This window comes from Sapajus apella, unplaced genomic scaffold, assembly GCF_009761245.1.
Source record: "Sapajus apella isolate SASKATOON/1434 unplaced genomic scaffold, GSC_monkey_1.0 scaffold53, whole genome shotgun sequence".
NCBI classification, from domain to species: domain Eukaryota; kingdom Metazoa; phylum Chordata; class Mammalia; order Primates; family Cebidae; genus Sapajus; species Sapajus apella.
Window position 1 is genome coordinate 10,161,951 of NW_022436993.1, and position 22,618 is coordinate 10,184,568.

The 22,618-nt window shown below is 38.0% G+C and overlaps 1 protein-coding gene across 1 annotated transcript in view; it reads right to left on the reverse strand.

Annotated features, from left to right (window-relative positions):
* The window catches only part of MRC1 (mannose receptor C-type 1), a 104,445-nt gene that overhangs the window by 54,492 nt on the left and 27,335 nt on the right, over positions 1 to 22,618 (reverse strand). Inside the window, exons 5-9 of the mRNA XM_032243955.1 lie at positions 17,594 to 17,707; positions 13,583 to 13,729; positions 8,681 to 8,866; positions 5,006 to 5,163; positions 2,123 to 2,233 (exon numbers count right to left, since the gene is read on the reverse strand). Coding sequence (XP_032099846.1) covers positions 2,123 to 2,233; positions 5,006 to 5,163; positions 8,681 to 8,866; positions 13,583 to 13,729; positions 17,594 to 17,707 — 716 coding nt within the window. The remainder of the gene's footprint in view (positions 1 to 2,122; positions 2,234 to 5,005; positions 5,164 to 8,680; positions 8,867 to 13,582; positions 13,730 to 17,593; positions 17,708 to 22,618) is intronic.

The following is a 22,618-nucleotide window of genomic DNA, read 5'->3' on the forward strand; positions in this document are numbered from 1 at the left end:
GAGACTCCATCTCTAAAAAAAAAAGAAAAGAAAAGAAAAAGAATCACACTGAGCAGCAAAGGCACCAAATAAAGTAATTCCAAATCTAGACACATGTAGTAGACCTGCAGAATGCCAAAGACAAGGAGAAGATATTAAAATCAATCAGAGAGAATCACCAGTAGGTATAAAACCTTCTGTTTTATATCTACTTCAAAACAGAAGGAGAATTGGTGTGACAGCAGGAATTCCAGTAGCAAAAATAAGAGCCAGGAGAAAGTATAATAAAATAATATGTAAATTGCTGTCAGAAAACAACTGTCAATCTAGAATTCTAAACTGACCTAGTTAAACTATTATTCAGGGTAAGGATAAATTTAAGACATTCTCAGACAGTTTGGTGGCTGATCAACGGGTTCCTTTCTATCTTTTTCTGTAAACATTTTAAAACACATTTATTTTAATGTCATATTTACAAATTTTCCCCATGCAAAGATCCTGGTGGTATGTCTTCTAATTTGGGGTTTCAGATTCACCTGTGGGGTTCCCACAGCTTGAATGATGAAACTTCTTTATAATGAGGATTTACATTTATATATGTCAGGCATCCTGGAATATTAGCAACTCATGACCACTTTAGGTTGATTTCGTGGTTTATGGTTTCCCACATTGATGGCATTGAACTGAAAATTAAATCCCAGGTCCGTGCGACAACAAGCCTGTGATTCTGAATTCTTAGAGGGATCCCTTGTACCGTTACATGCCCAGGCCCAGATAAAAAGTGTGTCTTATTATCTTCCTTTGCTTATGAGTGGATTTTTTTCTTCCCTAGTCTTCCCAGCTCAGTTAGGAAGCCACTGCCCTGAGCAGGTGTTTTTAAAGTGGCCAAATTTCCTAAACTCTTTGTGTTTCAGTTTCCTCTTCATTTGAATCAGGACTATAATATTCACTCTGTGAATCTATTAGAATGTAATAATTGTACTTGATAAAAGACTGTTATTGTTTTATTTTTATTATCATCCTAGTGATCAAACAGGATTACTGTCAAGACTGCAGATGCATAGAAAATAGAAAAAAATAAAACAGATGGATTAAAAGTAATAAAAATTTAAGGTTTGTTATTTTAGAAAATTACAGTAATATACAATCTCTTGTATAAGCATATGACCAGGCAAAGAATATGTTCATATGCTAGAAATGAAAGAAAGGATAGTGGTCTAGGGACAGGAGTCCTGGGTTCTAGCCTTGCCTCTGTTGACTATCAGAAAGCCACATAGCTTCTCTGAGCTGAAGTTTCCAGAATGCAAAACTTAGAAGAGGAATTGTGAAATCACCAAGATCCTCTGCGTCTGTTCCATGCTATGATTTTCTGTTATCTGCTCTATTTTTTATGGCTTACTTGTGTGGTACCAAATTATCAGCTTTCTGGTATGTGTTGTAAGATTATGTGACCACAAAATAATACTCTTGAAAGAAAATTAGTTTCTACTTCATTTTTATTCAAAGAAAATGAGAAAGGACAAAAGAAGAAGTCACAAGCAAACATGAAATGATAACCATAAACCCTGCGTTTTCATAGTTTCTGTGTGCTTTCAAAAGCTATTTCACAGGGACCACTGAGTTGCTGTGGGTACCAGTTGAAGGCTGGATTTCCTACCTCCCCACTGCAGTGACCTACTGAGAAGAATCCTCTCCAGGAGATACCTCATCAGAAATATTATAAATGGGAAAAAATGACTAAGGATCATTTGCTATCAGCAACTTGGGGATATCTGCTAGAAATGTTCTTAGCATGGCAGACTAGAGTAGACTATGGATGACACCTTCTCCCAGGGCCTGCCTTCAGCTTAGCCAGGCTCCCTCTGATGGGCCATTTTTAGTTCCTGTTCTCTCTCTTCCACTTCCCATGACATTCTGAAAGCAGCCACCGGCCATGTGTACCTCCATATTAACTACAGAGAATCCCCAAAGAAAACTTCAAGGAGAACAGTGAGATCAAACACTAACAATAAACCACTGAAGATTGAGACACTGGAAACAGTTGGCTACGGCAATAACAAGGCACTCTCACGCATAAAAATAAAGCCAGTGGTGTCAACTCGTCTGTGCCGAGGTTGAGTCACTGTGGACATGCTGTACTCACTTTCTTGCAGCCTGTTTCGACTTCCACTATTTCTGGACCTTGGCTTTGTGATTTCATCTTGCAGATGTAGCCAAGAGGCCACTCGCAGGCCCGATCTGCCCAGTACCCGTCCTGCAGCGAGCAAAGAGGAAAAAAAAAAGGGTTATCAGTTTGGGGACTTTTTTTTTTTTTTTTTTTTTTTTTGAGATGGAGTCTAACTCTGTCGCCCAGGCTGGAGTGCAGTGGCACCATCTCGGTTCATGGCAACCTCCGTCTCCCAAGTTCAAGTGATTCTCCTGCCTCAGCCTCCCAAGTAGCTGGGATTACAGGTGCCATGCCGGCTAATTTTTTGTATTTTTAGTAGAGATGGGGTTTCACCATGTTGGCCAGGCTGGTCTGGAACTCCTGACCTCAGGTGATCTGCCCACCTGGGCCTCCCAAAGTGCTGGGATTACAGGCGTGGGCCACTGTGCCCAGCCAATTTTGGACTTTGATGTTATTTTCTTGTAACTGTGCCTCAGAAAAAGAAAATTGAGATCCAAGGTTATCAAGAGAAAATGTCATCTACCAAAAGGAAAGGTAAATTGACATGTTCACATATAAACAGTAATTTTGACTCTGGCTACGAACACATAAAAAGAGACTGGCGCCCCAATATGATTTTATGTCTGAGATGTCCAAGCCACTGTTTAGAGGAATCCAGGGAGAAATTTAAAATGTCTGTAAGTCCTTAGATGATGGTGTTCACAAGAGGTTTGCATGTAGCTTTTCATCAATCTCTGCAGTCAGCTCTGTCTTCAAATTAATCAAGTTCATATAAAACAACCAGAAAAATCTCCTGCACTCAACACACCAAACTTGAAAACAAACATGAAACCACAGTCAGCTTTCCTCCCTTCTTCCTGTTTCTACTGACGAGTGTTCTCCTGGATCTGAGGCTCAGCCTTCCGCTGTGTTTCAGATTCTATCCCCTCCCGTTTCCTTTGAGATTTTACCTTAATAGGACTTCTCTCCTTCCCTTCGCTGCTAGCCGTCTCAAAAAAAATGTTTTCCATCTTGCCTGTCTTTAACTCCTCAACTCTTACTTGATCTCAGCCCACTGCAATCTACTTAAGCTTTCAGTCAGAGTAATATTTATAAATTGCCGCTTTGGTCTTGCCCTTCTGAGACAATTCATGTTTCTTGAACCTCAGTTTCTACACATTCTTCCGCCTCTAACTTTGTCAGCCACTTGACCTTTCACCTCTTCCAAATATGCTGCTTTCTGGTTTATTCTGTCTAACTCTTTGGATAGTTAACACCTAATATGTTCTCAAACTCCATCACAATAAAAAGAACCACAATGACAAAAATAATAGCCACAGCGACAAAAATAAACAACCATGATGAAAAAAATTACTGAACAATAAATATGGGCTGGGGAACTATGTACCATATATGTATTATTTAATACTCATATCCTGGGCCTGGCACAGTGGCTCACGTAATCTCAACACTTTGGGAGGCTGAGGCAGATGGATCTCTTGAGCTTAAGAGTTCAAGACTAGCGTGGGCAACATGGCAAAACCCCATCTCTACCAAAAACACAAAAAATTAGGCAGGTGTGGTGGTGCACACCTATAGTCACAGCTACTTGGGGGGCCTGAACCCAGGAGGTCAAGACTGCAATGAGCTGAGATCGCGCCACTGCGCTCCAGCCTATGTGACAGAGCAAGACTCTGTCTTAAAAAACAAATAAACAACAACAAAAAACATCTCATAAACACAGGTGAGCTGAGTACAGTTCTTATTCCCATTTTGCAAATAAAGGAGTCAGTCACACAGCAAAACCCAGCCTCTTAATCACTGTGTTTGTCATCTATTAATAAAGGATAAACTTCATGACATTTTTCAATTACTAAGGTGACATTTAAATCATAGAAGCAATCATTTCATATAACATTTCCATGTAAACTGAAAAAAAGTAATGAAGCTCCCCAAGTACAGATTTCAGGCCTAACCCAGAGTAGTTCTAAGTAGGTCTGCAGCTATTTAAAGCAAGCACTTGAAGGCAGAACTGAAGTTCTCATTTGACAAATCAAGACACATATACATGAATGTGTGTGTATATCTATATCTATCTATCTATCTATCTATCTATCTAGATATGGCACATATACATGGGGCTACAATCTCTTTTTACATATATACATACATATATATATATCTCCTTTTACATATATGTAATCATATATGTGGCTTATAATCACTTTTAACATATATACATAATCATATACGTGTAGCTTAATTGATCAAATAAGACCTTTGGGGTGTGTGTGTATATATGTGGCACTATATATTGTTCCTATGACACTATATATATATATGGAACATTTTATATATATATATATGGAATATTATATATATATGGAACATTATATATATGGTACTCTAGTTCTATAGCATCCTAACTAACCTGTTTTCTGCTAAATCATTTGCAAGCTTTACTGGCTATTATCAGTGCCATGATAAATTTAAGTAATATTTTATATACATATATATATATATAATGTTCCATATATATATATAATGTTCCATACATTTTATATATATATATATATATAGAGAGAGAGAGAGAGAGAGAGAGAGAGCGCCATAGGAACAATATAAATATTAGTTATTGGCCAATCTCATTCTTGAACCAAAAGTTTTTGTCCAGTGCTTCAGTGATCCTCTTGAAAATTTCACGTTGCCAGACAATTGAGAGAGATTCAAGAAATCAAATCCGAATTTTGGTTCACCTTTGATCCATGCCAATTCATGTAGAACAAAAACAATCTAAACAAACATATGTAAGTGAGTGGGACAGAAGGAAAAATCCCCCGTGACTTGCATTATAAATACCAGTAATTCAAGTGCCTTTACCTTGCCTTTCATCACCACACAATCCTCCTGTCTGTTGTTTTCATGGCTTGGTTCTCCACGAAGCCATTTGGTAAATGTTACAGGGGTCCCATCACTCCACTCAAAGTACATTTGAATCTTAATGTCATTTAAGCCAATCCACAATTCATCACTTGGCTCTAAACAGGAAGAAACAGACGGTAGTGTATACAAGGGTTGCTTTCCAAAGGTCAGGCGGGTATCAGGAACGGAAGGCACTCTGCTTTATCAACAGGGCTCCACTTCCCTTGACATGATCACCATCATGAAAGATAGTCCTCGTGAGTGTTCATCTGGCCTGCATGCTGCACACTTAGATGCCAACTACATTTTACCTTGTTAGTTTTCAGCTGTGTAGTTTACTCATTACATTGTGAATATGACTGCATTCTTTTGTGGAAATATTACAAATTTTGTCTCCTGGGAGTTACAAAAATAAAATTGGGTTAGGTTTATTACTATGCTCTATCTTACAAAGCTGCCTTTACCGTTACAAATAATTTACCATGCCACCTGCATTATATTATTGGAAATATGGTAGCCCATTTATATACATCTGACAGTGATTAAATTGAATATTTTTAAATGACAAAAATTTTAAGCTGCTTCTATTTTACTGTTGTCATCAAGAACATTCTAGGTGCTTCCATTAAAGATCAGTCACTGTACTGGGAGTGAAAATGATCTATATAGTTAAAGAAATATAAATTATAACCAAGAGTTTAGACTTGCTCCTGACATTTGGTACCTATGTATAATCATTTTCACCATGAAATGTCATGAAATTCCAGCAAAACTTCAATAACAGATGAGGTTAAAACCAAAACAATCAATATAGATTCAAAATGTGATCATTCTGTTCTGAAATTCTATGGAGAGCATTATTGATTTTATAAGTATTTGTCATGCTAAAAATCCTAAATCCAACTATCACAACAAAAATGGGACAAAGTTAAAGTCATTGAAGGCTTAAGATGTCATGGCTGAAAAATAAACTTGTCTTAATAAAAAAAAAGTTAAAGAATACAGATCAATAGCTATCTAATTCACATGACTGGGAGTTCCATCACAAATGCTTGACGTATGATCATTTAGGGGTAAAATAAAATTAGCTGCCAAATGATTGTAAAGATGATGTTGTGGTAGAAAATGGGGGAAATGTCACAACATGTAAGAATCTCCCTAAGTGGTTTAGTCTCTTCCTCCTGAAAGCTGTCATCCACCTTTGCTTTTGGAGAAGTCTCTGGCTGGCCTGATGCCAGCCCCAACAGATGTTTCCAGTGCCGTGGAGAATGAATGACATTGCCAAGATGATCCTCTTCTCCTTTCACTTGATTTGCAGATCGTGATCTTTTGACCAACAAATACAGGCTTCACAGTGACCTCATGTACCCCTCAAAGACTTCAATTGAAGAGCAAAGAAAAACTAACCTAAGTCCCACAATTATAAGATAGTGTTAAGAGTTTTCTGTATACATGTTTCTCACTAAACTGTTCTCCCCTACAGCATCTTCAATTCCTAAGCACAATCTTGATCGTAGAAAAAAATAGAAGATGTGAGTGTAAAGTTGTTATGCTGATTTTTATCAATCAGTTGAGGAAGTTGTGTTTATTGGTATAATCATAACTTACAAGTATAGGTCTCAATGTATCCACCTGAAATATATTTCCATGATTAATATAAAAGATATCATCTCAACGCAATAGTTAGATAGTTGAGATGATATCTAACTATCTAAATATCTAAAAAGATTTTTGAGGCTTTTGTTCAGCAGCAACAATTTTAACTTTACAGCTTTACTTTTATTAATATTATATTATTGTTTAAAATAAATCCTGTCAATAATTTTTAATGGAAGCTTTACTAATTTATTTATTAATTCTCAAGCTGAATTTCAAAGCAAGTCTGGCCATCCAATTTCCAAAAATAATCATAGCAATTAAAATGTCAGTTTTTATCTATTACTATATTATGTTATAGGAAGTAGAGTTAAATGTCATCAGCACTCTAGTTCTATAGCATCCTAACTAACCTGTTTTCTGCTAAATCATTTGCAAGCTTTATTATCAGTGCCATGATAAATTTAAGTAACTGTTAGTCAGACATATCAGCTCTGATTCCATTATCTTCTAGAGTGAATTTTCCAGGATAGGTAGACACAGAATAACCAAGAAATTGTTCATAGACTGTAGCTGGGCTATTCTCATGGCCTAAGACACTCAATGGGGTCAATACAGGAGGATGGATAGCATTTGGCAGGTGCCAGGAGTAGGAGTGGTTTGGGGTCTTTTAAGTCTTTCTCTGCTACTGCTCTATTTTTTTCTCATCTATTTGTTAGTGGTTTTTTCCTCCCCTCCTCCAGCTTCCATGAGTTTCCAGGCACTGTATGTCAGGAAGCTGTCTTCACCATCTCCACCATCCATTTCCTCTTGTTTTGCTGGGGGAAATGAAAAGCAGCTGCAGCCACTCAGCAGCCTCATCAGTGGAAGATGAAAATGATCATCATTCAATCAACAAGCACTGCTGAGTGCCCATTATCAGTATGCTGTTTCTCAAGCTCCTCATCTTTGGTACAAGCATTCCCGACTTATTTTCTTCATCTTTTTTTTTTCTGGTTAGTACATTTTCTATGTCTTTTTAAATTATGCACCTAAAATTGAGACATATATTTCTTTAAAAATTTTTTTTAGTAGAGGCAAAGTCTTGCTATATTCCCTGGACTGGCCTCAAACTCCTGGGCTCAACCTAACCACCCTCCTTGGCATATCAAAGTGCTGGGATTACAGGTGTGAGCCACCATACCTTGTCCAAGACATGCATTTCTTTAAAAGGTTTAGGCTGACATCTAACCACTACAAAAAAAAAGAAAAAAATATGGCTGGGCACGGTGGCTCATGTCTGTGATCCCAGCATTTTGGGAGGCCAAGGTAGATGGATCACCTGAAGTCAGGAGTTTGAGACCAGCCTGGCCAACATAACCCCATCTCTACTAAAATTTAAAATAATGCTAGGCATGGTGGTGGGTGCCTGTAATCCCAACTACTTGGAAGGCTGAGGCATGAGAATCTCTTGAACCCAAGAGGCAGAGGTTACAGTGAGCCAAGATTGCACCACTGCACCAGCCTGTATGGCAGAATGAGAATCTGTCTTATAAAAAATTTAAAAATCCTACATTTTTCACTGTTCAGCACCCTAACAGCATCAGCTAAATTCACAAGGAAAAAAAGAAATCCAAAGTGCGAGATGGTTCATTTAGAGATCTTTCTTAGGAGATAAAATATGGACCTAAAAAAAGAAAATGTATACACACACACAAATAATTTCAAGGAATTAAACACTGTTGACAAGTTTAAGGTAGACTGCTCTGAATTCAGATAATATATGGAAAAATAATGTTTTAAAACTATCCATAAATGGATTGCACATTAAAAGAAAAAGAAATCAGATTATCTTTCAGTGACAAGAATTCTTTCAATTATTTTACAATTTTCACATTGTGGGCATTTTTAGCATGTTATTAAACTAATCCATTGTTCATTGAATTATTAAATTACATTTATTAAATTTGATGTTTATAATAAAATTTTCCAGAGTTCGGTAGAGAGGAGCACTCCCAGGATTAAAGCCAAGCACATGATCACTGTAAGGTTTCTCACCATATCCTAGCTGGGAGATAATAAAGTCAAATTCCTCGATGGTGTGAATGCTCGCTAGGTCACCGCCCTCCTTCCGGCATGCAGTCAGCGCGTCTCTCTGGATCTTCTTCTCCTCTCTGTGAATCTTGTAACAGTGACCTGCATATGGCCACCACTGACTAGGGCAGTTAGTAGGCACATCACTTTCTAGAAATAAAAAAGGGGAGTAGAAAGAATTTTTTAAAGACTTGATGACAACTGTAACAATATTTTAATCATTTTACATAATACATGAAACAGTTTGTAGTTATTAGGCAAATCAAGATAATATTTACTTTTTATTTTTGTGGCATATATATTCACAAAGGATACACTAGCCATATTCTATTGTGTTCGTTTTTAGACAAAAATAAAAATTAAAAAAAGAATCTACCTTTTGGTCAAATGGGAAATCACTTTATCAATTTTCTATTCTTTTTTTAAGAGACAGGGTCTCACTCTGTACCCCAGGCTGGAGTGCAGTGGTATGATCATGGCTCACTGCAGCCTCAACCTCCTGGGCTCAAGCAATCCTCCTGCCTTAGCCTCCTGAGTAGCTAGGACTACAGGGCACAAGCCACTATACTTGGCTATGAGAAATCTCTTTTTAGAAAGTTGTACCAGCAGGCGCAGTGGCTCACGCCTGTAATCCCAGCACTTTGGGAGGCTGAGGAGGGCGGATTATGAGGTCAAGAGATCAAGACCATCCTTGCCAACATGGTGAAACCCCACCTCTACTGAAAATACAAAAAAATTAGCCAGGCCTGGTGGCATGTGCCTATAGTCCCAGCTACTCGGGAGGCTAAGGCAGGAAAATCGTTTGAACCAGGGAGACAGAGGTTGCAGTCAGCCGAGATCACGCCACTGCACTCCAACCTGGGTGACAGAGCCAGACTCCATCTCAAGAAAACAAACAAACAAAACCAACAACAACAAAAAAACAAAAAAACAGTTGTACCTACAAGAAAACTATACCAATATACAACAGATTACCTAAATCTTGTCAGCAAACCTGAACTAAGCATCTGTTATGCACTGTTTAAATACTGGAGGCCTGAAAGCTTCGGTATATAACACATCCCCTAAAAGACTTGAATTTACTTTAGTCTATGGATAGAGAACCAATCACTCTTAAGAGGCAGATTAGTATTGAAGTAGAGAGTTGGAATGGCTGGGGGTCAGTCCCCAAGGAGCCTCGGCCACCATAGCCACATGAGCCAGCCACTGTTGCCTCAGAACAGACCCACTACCATTCACTTGCTCCCCAAAACTGACATGTGCTCTTGTGATTCGGAGAGGAATCTTGAGTCAGAACTCATAAAACCTGAATTTGCCATAAGAGGTGTGATCGTAGGCAAGTCAGCTCACATGAACAGAAGTACCCATGTATGTGAAAATTTTAAAATAAGATTAGTACTAACACTGAAATCAAACCACCCTGTGTTCTTCTAACTAGAAAAGAATAGAGATGGTGCACTTGTAAATTACAAACACCACACAATCATTTAACCAAATCAGTTGTCAACATCCTCATGATTGCTACTAATAGGATCGAACTGTATAATCTTGATTATACACTGCAAACATCTAATAGTAACGAGCTAGGGGAAAGTGATGGTAAAGGGGTTTGAAGGAAGAAACTCACTTTATTCATACCTATTGCCTTGAGCCTGGCACACACAGGTGTATTGAGCATTGGTAGAGAAAAAGAATTGAAGTTATAGCTGATATATGACTACTTGTTATTACTATTCTAGAGGTACTGTTTTGAACAGCAACTTGGCAGCATATTGCCTAGAGGGTAACTATATTACCAAATGAAAGTGAAATCATATATTATTTAAGCTCATATTAAATGTTTTCAAATGGCTGCCTTAGTGTATGTTCATTATAGGGTACCTTTCTTTACTATTCCTTCAATGTATCGGTCCTATTTTCTCTTAAAGGTGGAGAGTATCTGAAACAACGTTGTTTAAGCCCAGATTCTGTGCCTGTAGTCACACAAGTAACTAGTCAGTCATGATGCTGAAAGGCTGTACAAGTGTAATAGAAAAACGCATGTTTTAAAAAGTCTATTCCCTCGATACAATTGGGATTCTGTGCACTTCCAGTGGTTAGAAAAAAAAGAAAGAAAAAGAAAGAAAGGTCACTATACTAACCAGGCTTTGGAGCCCTCTGGTGGGTTATTTTAATTTTGCTACCTAAGAAATTGAAAATTGTATCGGCCAATGCTGAGTGCTTCAAAAACAGGATGGATGAACTTTAAAAATATTTGAAAACATGAAAACAACCAACTCAAGTGAACTGAAGGGGAGTTCCCCGGGGCAGCCACAGAAGAGGATTTGCTACTCTAGCCACAGCTCACGTGTTCAGTGGCCACATGTGGTTAGTGGCTGCTAAGCCAGACAGTACAGCTCTGGAGACCTGAGGATTGTGGATGAACAGATGAATGCTGTGAGGATTCACTGGTTTGAGGCTGAGTTCCTGCCTGAGGATGTTGCCAATCCTGTACGCTGCATAATTTGATCTCAGATATAATTTTCCAAGCTCTGCTTTATTTGCGTTTACAGATAAAACAGATTAATCCAGGAAGTACAGAGATGTTCAGAAACTGATGTCAAGGGCTTAGCAAGTGAAGGAGGCATCATAGAGAAATAAGAATGTACTGAGTGCTTGACGAAATGAACAAAATTTCATCTCAGGAAGAAAAGCCATGAATTTTTTCATTTTACAGATGAAGTTTCCAACACCAGCAGGTTAAGCAGTAAGGCCATGTTACAGAATTCTGAGTGCTGTACCACAGAAACGATAAAATAGCTATTCTCCTCTGTTACAACATGGCAATTCCACTTCTTAAGAGAATTATATGAATGATTTTAAAAAGGAAAAAAAATACACTATTTCTCCTGGAGGAGGGATAGAGGAGGTAAAATGCAAAACATGATGGGCTTTCCCTGAAGCTACCCACAGTCAACATGGAGAGCCTGTAAAGTATAATGAAACCCAATATCCATGACCCTCGTCTGTATCTAGTTAAGATCTTGGCCAAATCTGTATCAATTGAAATTGCAGGCCGGGTGTGGTGGCTCACACCTGTAATCCCAGCACTCTGGGAGGCCAAGGCGGGCAGATCATGAGGTCAACAGATTGAGACCATCCTGGCCAACATGGTGAAACCCCATCTCTACTAAAGATAAAAAAATTAGCTGGGCGTGGTGGCAGGTGCCTGTAGTCTCAGCTACTCAGGAGGCTGAGGCAGGAGAATCGCTTGAACCTTGGAGGTAGAAGTTGCAGCAAGCTGAGATCGCGCCACTGCAATCCAGCCTGGGCTACAGAGCAAAACTCCGTCTCAAAATGGAAAATTCAAACACATCCACTCCCTAATCCAACAAGTTCACTTCCAGGAATTATCACATGCATGAAATGATGTGCATATAATGTATACGTTATTTACTTCAGGACTGTTTGTATTAATAAAAGATTGGAAGTAAATTAAAAATCCATTAACAGGAGACTGGTCAAAAAAATATACGTGCTGTCTCTGCAATAGCCTTTGGACATCCATAAAATTAAACATAGAAGCTATTTATATTCTATGTGGAATGATGTCCAAAATTGCTATTAAGTGGAAAACTTAGGGTAAAAACATATTATAGTATACTGCCACTTGGATGAAACAATAATTGTAAATATATTTGTTTATATATTCACAGAATAAGGATACACACCCAGAAACAATTATTCTTCAGCAAGGCAAACCAGGTGTTACCAGTAAGAAGTAAGGAAAACCTTTATTCTTTATCGTGTTGTACCTTTTGAATCTGTAGCCATGTCAAGCATATTTTAAAATAAATGAAATTGCTTTCAAAACCAATGAGACAAAAAAAAATCAAGAATGCCACATTGTCAATTTCCCCCAGCAGAAAAACATAAATAAATTAAACCATGTAAAGCATTAGTTGTCCCTCCAAAAACAGGTAATAATAAAAATATATAGTTTGTCTTTCATCGATTTAAAGAAAGAACTAATTCTTTCCTTAATAGTTTAATTCTCCTACAAAATTGTAAAAGGCAGCAAAATTGCTTTTTTTTCCCTTGAAGTCGAGCTGATACTTAAAATTCAGTTACAGGCCAGGCACAATGGCTCATGCCTGTAATCCCAACACTTTGGGAGGCTGAGGTGGGCAGATCACCCAAGGTCAGGAGTTCAAGACCAGCCTGGCCAACATGTGAAATAATGTCTCTGCTAAAAATACAAAAATTAGCCGGGTATGGTGGCACATATCTGTAATCCCAGCTACTCAGGAGGCTGAGGCAGGACAATCTCGGAGGCTGCAGTGATCTGAGATCGTGCCTTTGCACTCCAGCCTGGGTGACAGAGTGAGACTCTGTCTCAAATAAATAAATAAAATTCAGTTACAACTTTTTAGATATTTTATTCTATTCTGTGAAAACTTCAGGGTAAGATGCTTTACTGAATAACATGGAAGCCCAGATGGAGCCGTGAGGACCTAATATAAACATCCCTTCCAAATATTTACTTTCTAGCTTGGATTGTGGTTTTGCCATGTGTGCAGGGTTTCTGTATCCTCTGAATATCTTTTGCCTCATCTATAGCATGTGAATAATGACACCGACCTCAGAGGACTGCTTGTGAAGATAAAAATTTTATTTAGGTCACAGCATCTGCACAATGCCCAGACACCACAGCACACTCAGGAAATGTTAGCAACCAGCACAAAGAAATATTATAGTCATATCATTAAGCTTACCCTATAAACTATCAATAAAGCCTCTGGAGGCATTCCAACAGTTACAAAGTTGTAATGTACTTATCTTTCAATTCTAATAGTTTAGGCCCTTCAGGTCCCATAGATCACTTACCTGAGGGAATAACAAAAGAATTCAAAGTAGTGTTGCCCTTTTTGCAAATATAGCCCAGTTTCTGAACACATTCCAGATTTTCCCACTTAGCATTTTTTCCAGGATTTAGTGACACACAGCTTTTTCCAGGCTCTGCTGATGGACTTCCTTTGAGGAAAAGGAAAAGTTAAAGTAGGATGATTACAGATATTCCCAGCAGATAGCATCCCTCTCACATATTCTGATGTCTTCATCCTTGGGATTCAATGGACCTCCATTCTGTCTTTTGCTACACATTCAGAAAAAAAAAATTTACTGACTGCAGAGCAAAAGACACGATGGGTGTCTATTGTTTCCATTGTTGGATCATTCCAATACCTAGAATGTTGATAAAAGCAAATATACTTCTTCGAGATAACATTTTTCCCCATTACCAACTAATAAAGTTGCACCTTAAAATATAAACTGTTGTCACACGGGATTTCATTCAGTATCAAAAAGAGGTATCTAATGAAAAGAATACATGATTACGTGGCCCTAAAAAAAACCCAAAATCATCACATCCTTTGCAACAACATGAATGCAACTAGAGGCCATTATCCTAAGCGAATTAACACAGAACAGAAAACCAAAGAGCCATGTTCTCACTTCTAAGTGGGAGCTAAATGTTGGGTACTCATGAACATAAATATGTCAACAACAGAAACTGGGGACTATGAGATGGGGGAGGAATTGGGGGGAACAAAGGTTGAAAAACTAACTATTGGGTACTATGCTCACTACCTGGGTGATGGGATGTATCATTTACACCCCAAACCTCAGCAACATGCAATTTACCTAGGTATATAACAAACATGTACATGTATCCCTAAATCTAAAATAAAAACAGAAATTATAAAAAACAAAGAATACATGATGTTCCAAACCAGCCATGTTAAACATTATTAGGGCCGGGTGCAGTGGCTCATGCCTGTAATCTCAGCACTTTGGAAGGCCAAAGCGGGCAGATCACGAGGTCAGGAGTTCGATACCAGCCTGGCCAACACAGTGAAACCCTGTCTCTACTAAAAATATAAAAATTAGCTGGGCGAGTGAGACTCTGTGTCAAAACAAAACAAAACCTCATGTGAAATGTATCAATGCCTGTATCAGATTACCAACGTTGACTTTATTTAGTTCTTTAATCAATTTCCACTAAGAAATGGATAAGGCCTAAGTCTTCTTCAATAGGCTGAGTTGAAGGTATTGAGAGTTTTAGTTCTGGTAACACAGCATGTCGCCCTTTTAGCTCTCCCATTAGCTTTTTCTCCTCCATTTATTTTTATTTTTGAGACAGTCTCACTCTGTCACTCAGGGTGGAGTGCAGTGGTGTAATCTTGGCTCACTTCAACCTCCGCCTCCTGGGTTCAAGCGATTCTCCTGCCTCAACTGAGTAGCTGGAATTACAGTTGCCCGTCACCTGCCTGGCTAATTTTTTATATTTCTAGTAGAGATGGGGTTAAATATTTGTTGATACTGTGACTAAAATAACAGGATACTGAACTAACGGATAAGGTATCAGCACTAAAAAGAAACTTTTAAGAAACAATATCACATTTTCTAGCTATTAGTTATTAACGTATTAATTAGTAAATCATGTAACACATCTGTTTATCAATACTACCTCTACCAACTTTGAGACATCCATTAGTGGTTTTAATGTTTGCCATAGTTATTACATATTTGAATTCATACTTGTACATCATTTATGCAAAACATCTTCACTTCAAAAGTGAATATATTTCAATAGATTCATTACTTGGTAATTATTCAATTGAATGCTTGACTGAACAATTTATAAGAAACTGATTTCTAATTTTCACAAGATTTCTAATTTGCACTGGAAAAAACTTCTCCTACTATTTCACAAGGTGATTTAATCTGCACCCACTTCTTAGGAATTGAGGTTTAATTTTAAAAAGCATTACTTCGCTTTCTTAATCATATTCTACCTGCACTCTTTACTTCGCCCAAAGTTAATCCACAGATTTTCTCCCTGAACTTGTAGGATGCAAGTGGTTAAATACTGTAATCATCACCCCCAAATTGAACAATAAATAAAATGATCCCCTAATGTGTATAACAATTTAGTAACACAGAGAAGAATAAATTCTAGTTTCCTAATAAATTTTATTGTCTAATGATTTTATTGAGCCCAACTGGTATTCCCTAATTGCATCTGACAGAATGGGGAGACAGACACCTTAAATCTTCACCCATAAAAAAATGATATTTTATATGTATTCCCTTGCAGTAAGTCTTCCCATATTCCAGAAATTTTTACTTCCCATATTCCAGAAAAAAAATTGAGCTGATTATTATTTTGAGACTTGAGTGACAGCCCTGTAACCATCACAGGCTGAAGTAATGCTTTGAAACCGGAATTTCATAGTAAAATCTAATTCATTCAAACCAAAATATATTATCTAAAAATTTTCTCCCATGTTTTAGCATCTATTTGAAATGTTATTTTATCAAAGTTTTTCTCTTTTAATATAATAAATTGACATAGAAAACGGAGAGTTTGCTGGGCACAGTGGCTCACGCCTGTAATCACAGCAATCTGGGAGGCCAAGGCAGGCCAATCACCTGAGCTCATAAGTTTGAGACTAGCCTGGACAATGTGGAGAAACCCCATCTCTACAAAAAATACAAAAATTAGCCGGGCTTGGTGGTGCCTGCTTGTAATCCCAGCTACTTGGGAGGCTGAGGGACAAGAATCACTTGAGCCAGGGAGGTTGAGGCTGCAGTGAGCCAAGATTGTGTCAATGCGCTCTAGCCTGGGCAAAAGAGTGAGACCTTGTCTCAAAAAGGAAAAAAAAGGAGAGTTTAATTTTTTTCTAAGCCAAATGCAAAAACCACTCAATGGCTTTTAAAAAAAAAAAAAAAAAAAAAAAAAAAAAAAAGAAGCCTGACTGTCTGAAGAACATTGTATTATAATAGTATGTCCCATAGGAGAATTGATAAGTAAAGACATGGCCAATATGATACTTCTCTCCTTTCCACACCCATAGCAGACATCACTAATCAATAGTAGCACTCTTTCCTAAACAAAATTGGCACTGGGGTGGGATTGAGGGGTGGGGATAGGGTTCCTACCCAATAGAAGGCCTTGAGCAGCTACTAACACCAATTAGTACTGGCAAAAAGGTAACTTTATATCATTTTTTTGGTTTTCTCTGAACAGTTGCTCTCTATGTAAACTTATTTTGTATTCTATTACTTTTATGTTATGACAATATAGAAATAATTACTTCACAGCATTTTTTAGCCGCTAAAAAAATTAGAAAACTGTTGTAAGTTTTATCATCCCCAACTCTGTTTTTCTACAAATTACAAACTGTGAAGAAACCTGCTAACGAATTTTTACGCTAGCATGAAATATCATAAGCTGTGACTGAGACAGTAATTTTAATCCAAAGCTATTAAATCAAAAACAGGAAAAGGGAGTATTAATTTAGATGTTAAAATCATTGTCACAAGGACAGCAATATTGCAAATACCTCATGACTCAAGATACAGTCACAAGAAGTTCTCCAACCCCAAATAATTTCAATCCACTTGTCAAACTTTACAAAGAGATGTTGGTTCATCCTCTGAAGGATAGTAACAAAGTCAAACAGCAAGTATACATATACTAACAATGCAGTTAGCATATTTAGTAAATCATGTTTAAGAGCAGCCACATCTGCTTTTGAATATATTACCCAACAAATCAGGGATACTCTGAGAATTGAGACTTTAAACAGAGACCTTCATTGATTGGTATGATAATCCTGGCAAACAAATCCCTGTCCCAGGAAGCTGGTATAATCTTATAGTTTAGTACATGGAAATCTAGCTGGTAGATTTCAAAGCAAGGTGAAAAGAACTGTATTTGATGAAGTCTCCCAATTCCTCTCTTTAAAATCAACAGGTGAGATAATAAAGTTCGTCATGGCATCCCAATGACTTAAATTTGGATTAATTCAACACAAACAGGTTTAACCCTACCTGGTAACCAGTTCAAATATCGGAATGGACTGCGGTCACTCCACTGCCAGCCACTATTGAGACTCAGACTGTTAAGTCCAATCCAGAGTCCTGAGGTCAAGGAACTCGTTAATCCTATATTTTTTTAAAAAAGCAAAACAAACAAAAAAAACTGGCATTCAGAAAACAGTTGAAATTAAATTCAGAATTAAGTGCTTGAATCAAAATGTAACTGAGGGAAATAACAATAATCATGGCTACCATATATCTCTTTTGAGTCTCCTAACAATCTAAGGCAAGTAAAATTATTACCTTCATTGACAGGTGGGGAAACTGAGGCAGAGAGCGCATAGGTAATCTGGTAAGTTTTTTTGTTTTGTTTTGTTGTTTTTTTTGCTGAAATCACCAAAAACCAGATATCTGGTAAGATGTTTAAGGTTCCAAGCCAGATCTAATGAGGCTTCAAACCCCATCATCTTGACTATTATCTACTTTCTCTAGGATAGTGTAAAGGTTTCCTGTGTGAATATGACTAGATATTACCTCAATTGCATATTTCAAAACTGATTCTAATAATTTGATTTTATGATTTTTCAAAGTCAATTTCTCTTCTTCCTTAAAATGATTAAATACTAATCACTAAATGCATATGCTAACACCAAGAATGCTTTGCGTAGGCAGTTAAGAAATCAAAATTACAATGTTTCATATTCTGTACTAGGACTGATATGGAAGTATTAAAACCAAAAACAATGGGACCTCGGCTCGCCAGGTGGAAACACTCTAACCGATCATCACCCCTATCTTTTTTAAAACCATAGATAAGAATTCTCTGTACTGAGTTATTTTAATTGATTAAAAGCAATTAATTAAAATGAAAACTATCCTTTGGCTTTTAAAAACTTTTTCTTAATTTATTTTTATTTTTTAGAGCTGCAATCTCACATGGTGCCCAGGTAGCTCCCAAACTCCTGGGCCCAAGTGATCCTCCCACCTCAGTCTCCTGAGTAACTGGGATTCCATGTCGCACACCGCTATACTCAGCAACCTTTTAAAAGATATTCTTTAAAAGAATTTTCACAAATTCTTTAAAGTTGTACAAACTTGAATAATAATTATCTCTATACATGAAGAGATGTATTCTACAGACCATGCTCCTAAAAGTAGCATTTTAATACTAGCTATTCCCAAAACCAATTCCTCTGGGATTTTAAAAAACTTAGTTAAGAAAATAAATGTATTTAAGTTTTAAAAATTATAAATAATTTGCTGATTAAAGAAGAATTAAAGTAGATTTTGTCTGAGATTGCGTAACTAAATTACTATGTTTGGCATGATGAGAAATGATAATAGCTCTTTAAGGGAATTATTTATCTTTTTGACATTCTTTACCAGCTCTAAGTACTTCTAAACTTGTCCTGTAGAATTGAATTAATTAACACATTTTAAAACAAGGCCTGACACATGGTACATGTCCAATAAACATAAGTTACTACAGTTATTACCATCATGATTATTATCATCAATAGCTTCATACTGACAATATGAATTGATAATAGGGTTGGCAAAAGTTGTCATTTACAAACAAAATTCAAACCTTGGTCAGAATATATCTCTTAAAGCAGATAAGTGTTGTCCATAAATATTTTTCTCTAATTTGCTTTTGTAATTGTATAAAAGAGGACACCAAAATATTTTAGTATTTCTGCACAAAGCAACAATTCCACATGCTAATTTTTAGTTATTTGTTTCACACAATAACTCAAACCAGAAATTTTTTTGGACAGTTGGGGTCTTGCTATAGTGCCCAGGCTGGTCTCAAACTCCTGACCTCAAACAATCCTGCCACCTCCACCACCCAAAGCACAGGGATTACAGGTGTGAGCCACTGGGCCCAGCCTCACATGCCCAAGGTGTAACTTTTCTGCGTGTATTGTCTGAAATGTTTATAAACCAACTTTTGAACTTAGATGCGATAGAAGATATACGAATGTCCAATATTACACTGGTATTTTTTTCTTTTTGTATGGAGGTCCAATGTGTTTTCCAGGCAGTACCAAAGGAAATTGGTAAAAACAATCAGGGAAACAAGCCAAATTTCACTTCCTATATCTTATTTCGGTTCTGTAAATCCTCATCCTGTCCATATGGAGTCATAAATCTGATTCAGGACTCAGAGACTCCATAGAATGTCCCAGTATTTTTCAGAGTGGAAACAGAAGGGAAGATGATAAAACAGCTGTGATTGGTGTGCAAATCTGTTGCTGGGCAGAAACATTTCACCTGGCAGATAGTATGAAATCTGTCTGCAATACATTTACTGGAGCCAGAAAATGTTGACAAAATGAAAGGTTCTTATCAGTGTGTTGGGAACTAGCAGATCCCTGGGCATTCTGGGCATGAGACACAGGCAGGGTGAAATGGAAGACAGGGCTGAATTCCAGGTCAGCTATTTTCTGAACAGGAGGCATTAAGCAAGTTTCCTAATTTCTCCCTCCTAGTCTATTATCTCATCTACACAGTGTGGCTGATAATATTCATTCAGGAGGTTGCTGTGGGCTTTAGAATTAAAGCCCATAATCTAGCACATGGTAGCTCTTCAGTAATTGGCAGGTAATTTAATACAGAGTCATCAAACCAGGTTCTACATTTTTTTTTTTAAAATGATACTGACTCTGGCCGGGCACAGTGGCTTACCCCTGTAATCCCAGCACTCTGGGAGGCTGAGGTGGGCAGATCACTGAACTCCAGAGTTCGAGACCACCCTGCGCAACATGGTGAAACCCTGTCTCTACTAAAATGCAAAACATTAGCTGGTTGTGGTGGCGCGTGCCTGTAGTCCCAGCTACTCAGGAGACTGAGGCACAAGAATCACTTGAGCCCTGGTGCCACAGCACTCCAGCCTGGGACACAGAGTGAGACTCTGTCTTGCAAAAAAAAAAAAAAAAGATACTGACTTTTCAAAACCTTCACATAAAAGAAAACTTATTTTAAAAGTCAAATATTTTGTAGGCTGTTTTTTCATTTTAATGGCATATTTTCTAAAACAGAGTGGATCACAATCACACATTCACACCATTGTTTTCTAGATTCTTCTCCAATATATCTCAATCAACACCGAGTGTCATCCCTTTCTTTCAAATAAACAGCGGGGAGGGGATTTCTTTCCCCTATTTTTGAAATTCCCTATCAAACTTTTTCTTGTCCTAATGCCTGATATTTTTGACTTAAAGAAAGGCAGGAAGTACTACAAATCTCATTAGAGATGCCATTCTTATCCAGATGCCAGTGAAAATTTGCTGACTGAAATTCCGGAGCCTTGGATAAGATTCAAGTAAGTATCTGAGGTGAATTTAGTCTCCGAATCTCCTGAGGCTTGTTTGCGGTCCTGACTGACACAAGAATAGCCCTGGCTGATTAGGGAAGCATTTCCTGCAGCCCGAGTCTGATAGCAAAGTCCAAGGACCAGGAAGTGAGTCTGTGCTTGGGCGAAGCTGCTGTCCACTCAGATCACTTGCTCCTTCTGCGCTGGTGGAGAGAGTACAGAGTAACCTGTCCCTAGGCTTCCTAGAGGCCAGAAAACAAGTGAAGATCTGAAAAGTCAAGATAACACACCCCACAAACAAATTCAAACACAAAAACCAAAACACACCAACTGAAACCACTTCACCTCTGATACATTTTCTTTTCTTTCTTTTTTTCTTTTTCTTTTTTTTTTTTTTTCTTGAGATGAGTTTTGCTCTTGTTGCCCAGGCTGGAGTGCAATGGCACAATCTCAGCTCACTATAACCTCTACCTCCCAGGTTCAAGCAATTCTGCCTCAGCCTCCCAAGTAGCTGGAATTACAGGTGCCTGCCACCATGCCCAGCTAATTTTTTGTGTTTTTAATAGACGGGATTTCACCACGTTGGCCAGGCTGGTCTCAAACTCCTGACCTCGGTGATACGTTCACCTCAGCCTCCCAAAGTGCTGGGATTACAGACATGAGCCACTGCACCCAGACCACCTCTGATATATTTTCTCTTATGCCTGCAAGTCTGTGCAAATAACCACAGAACTGCCTCAAATCATCTTTTGTATTCCTTAATCATCTACATACATTTACTTTTGTCTATTCTGTACTTTCTCCTCTTCCTCCTTATTTTTGTGCATGGTTGTCAACATGAATCACACCAATGCTTTGTGTTCCACTATTAGAAGGGTCCCAAAGGCCAATGCAAAACAGAGTAATTGAACAGGCAGAGGAAGAATCCTATCTCTAAGTTTATGAATGCACACAGCGACGCCACATTATGTTTCTATCCTCAGCCTCCTTAATGATAACTTACAGGAGAGATGTGTGATGGTTGGCGATGGGTGTCATCTGAAAATAGCTGGAAAAAGCGAGGTGCTAAGAAATGAGTCAGGTAGAGAGTGTGTTCTTGCCCTTGTATTGGTTCACACACATTAGCTCCTTTAAAAGACGAGGTCACCAAGGCACAGGGGCCTCAAGAAATCCCTATAAACTCCCCCAGTTTCACAGAGCTGGGACCTACACAGTCTGGCTCCAGAGTCTTTGTTCTTAGCCCCTCTGCTCTGCCTGGTGTGAGCACCTGGACACAGCAGGCACTAACACGGTATTTTGTCAGATGTGGTCTCTCAACCATCTGCCCCAGAATTGCCCAGGAGTTTGATAAAAGGCAGATTCCTGAGCCTTGTGTCACACCTACTGATCTAGAATCTTTGGGGTCTTGTCCCAGGCATCCTCACTTTAACAGAGATCCAAGGTGATGAATAAGCCACTTGACGTAGAAGAACCACTGCATTTACTGTCTTCTGACCATGAACTGTCTAGTTTTCCCAACAGGAGGCTGGACTTCTAAGTATCTTTATTTTGCTTCATGTTCATTTGTCAGTCAGCAAACATTCAGCAAGACTCTTTCTTGGAAGGCCTATGTGAATCTCCTTGAGGGTAGAGGGGGCATAGATATTCACAAGACATTCCCCATTTTCAACTATTTGCCCCTCCGATGCAATCTCCACATGGCCTTCAGTTTGCTTTCTATG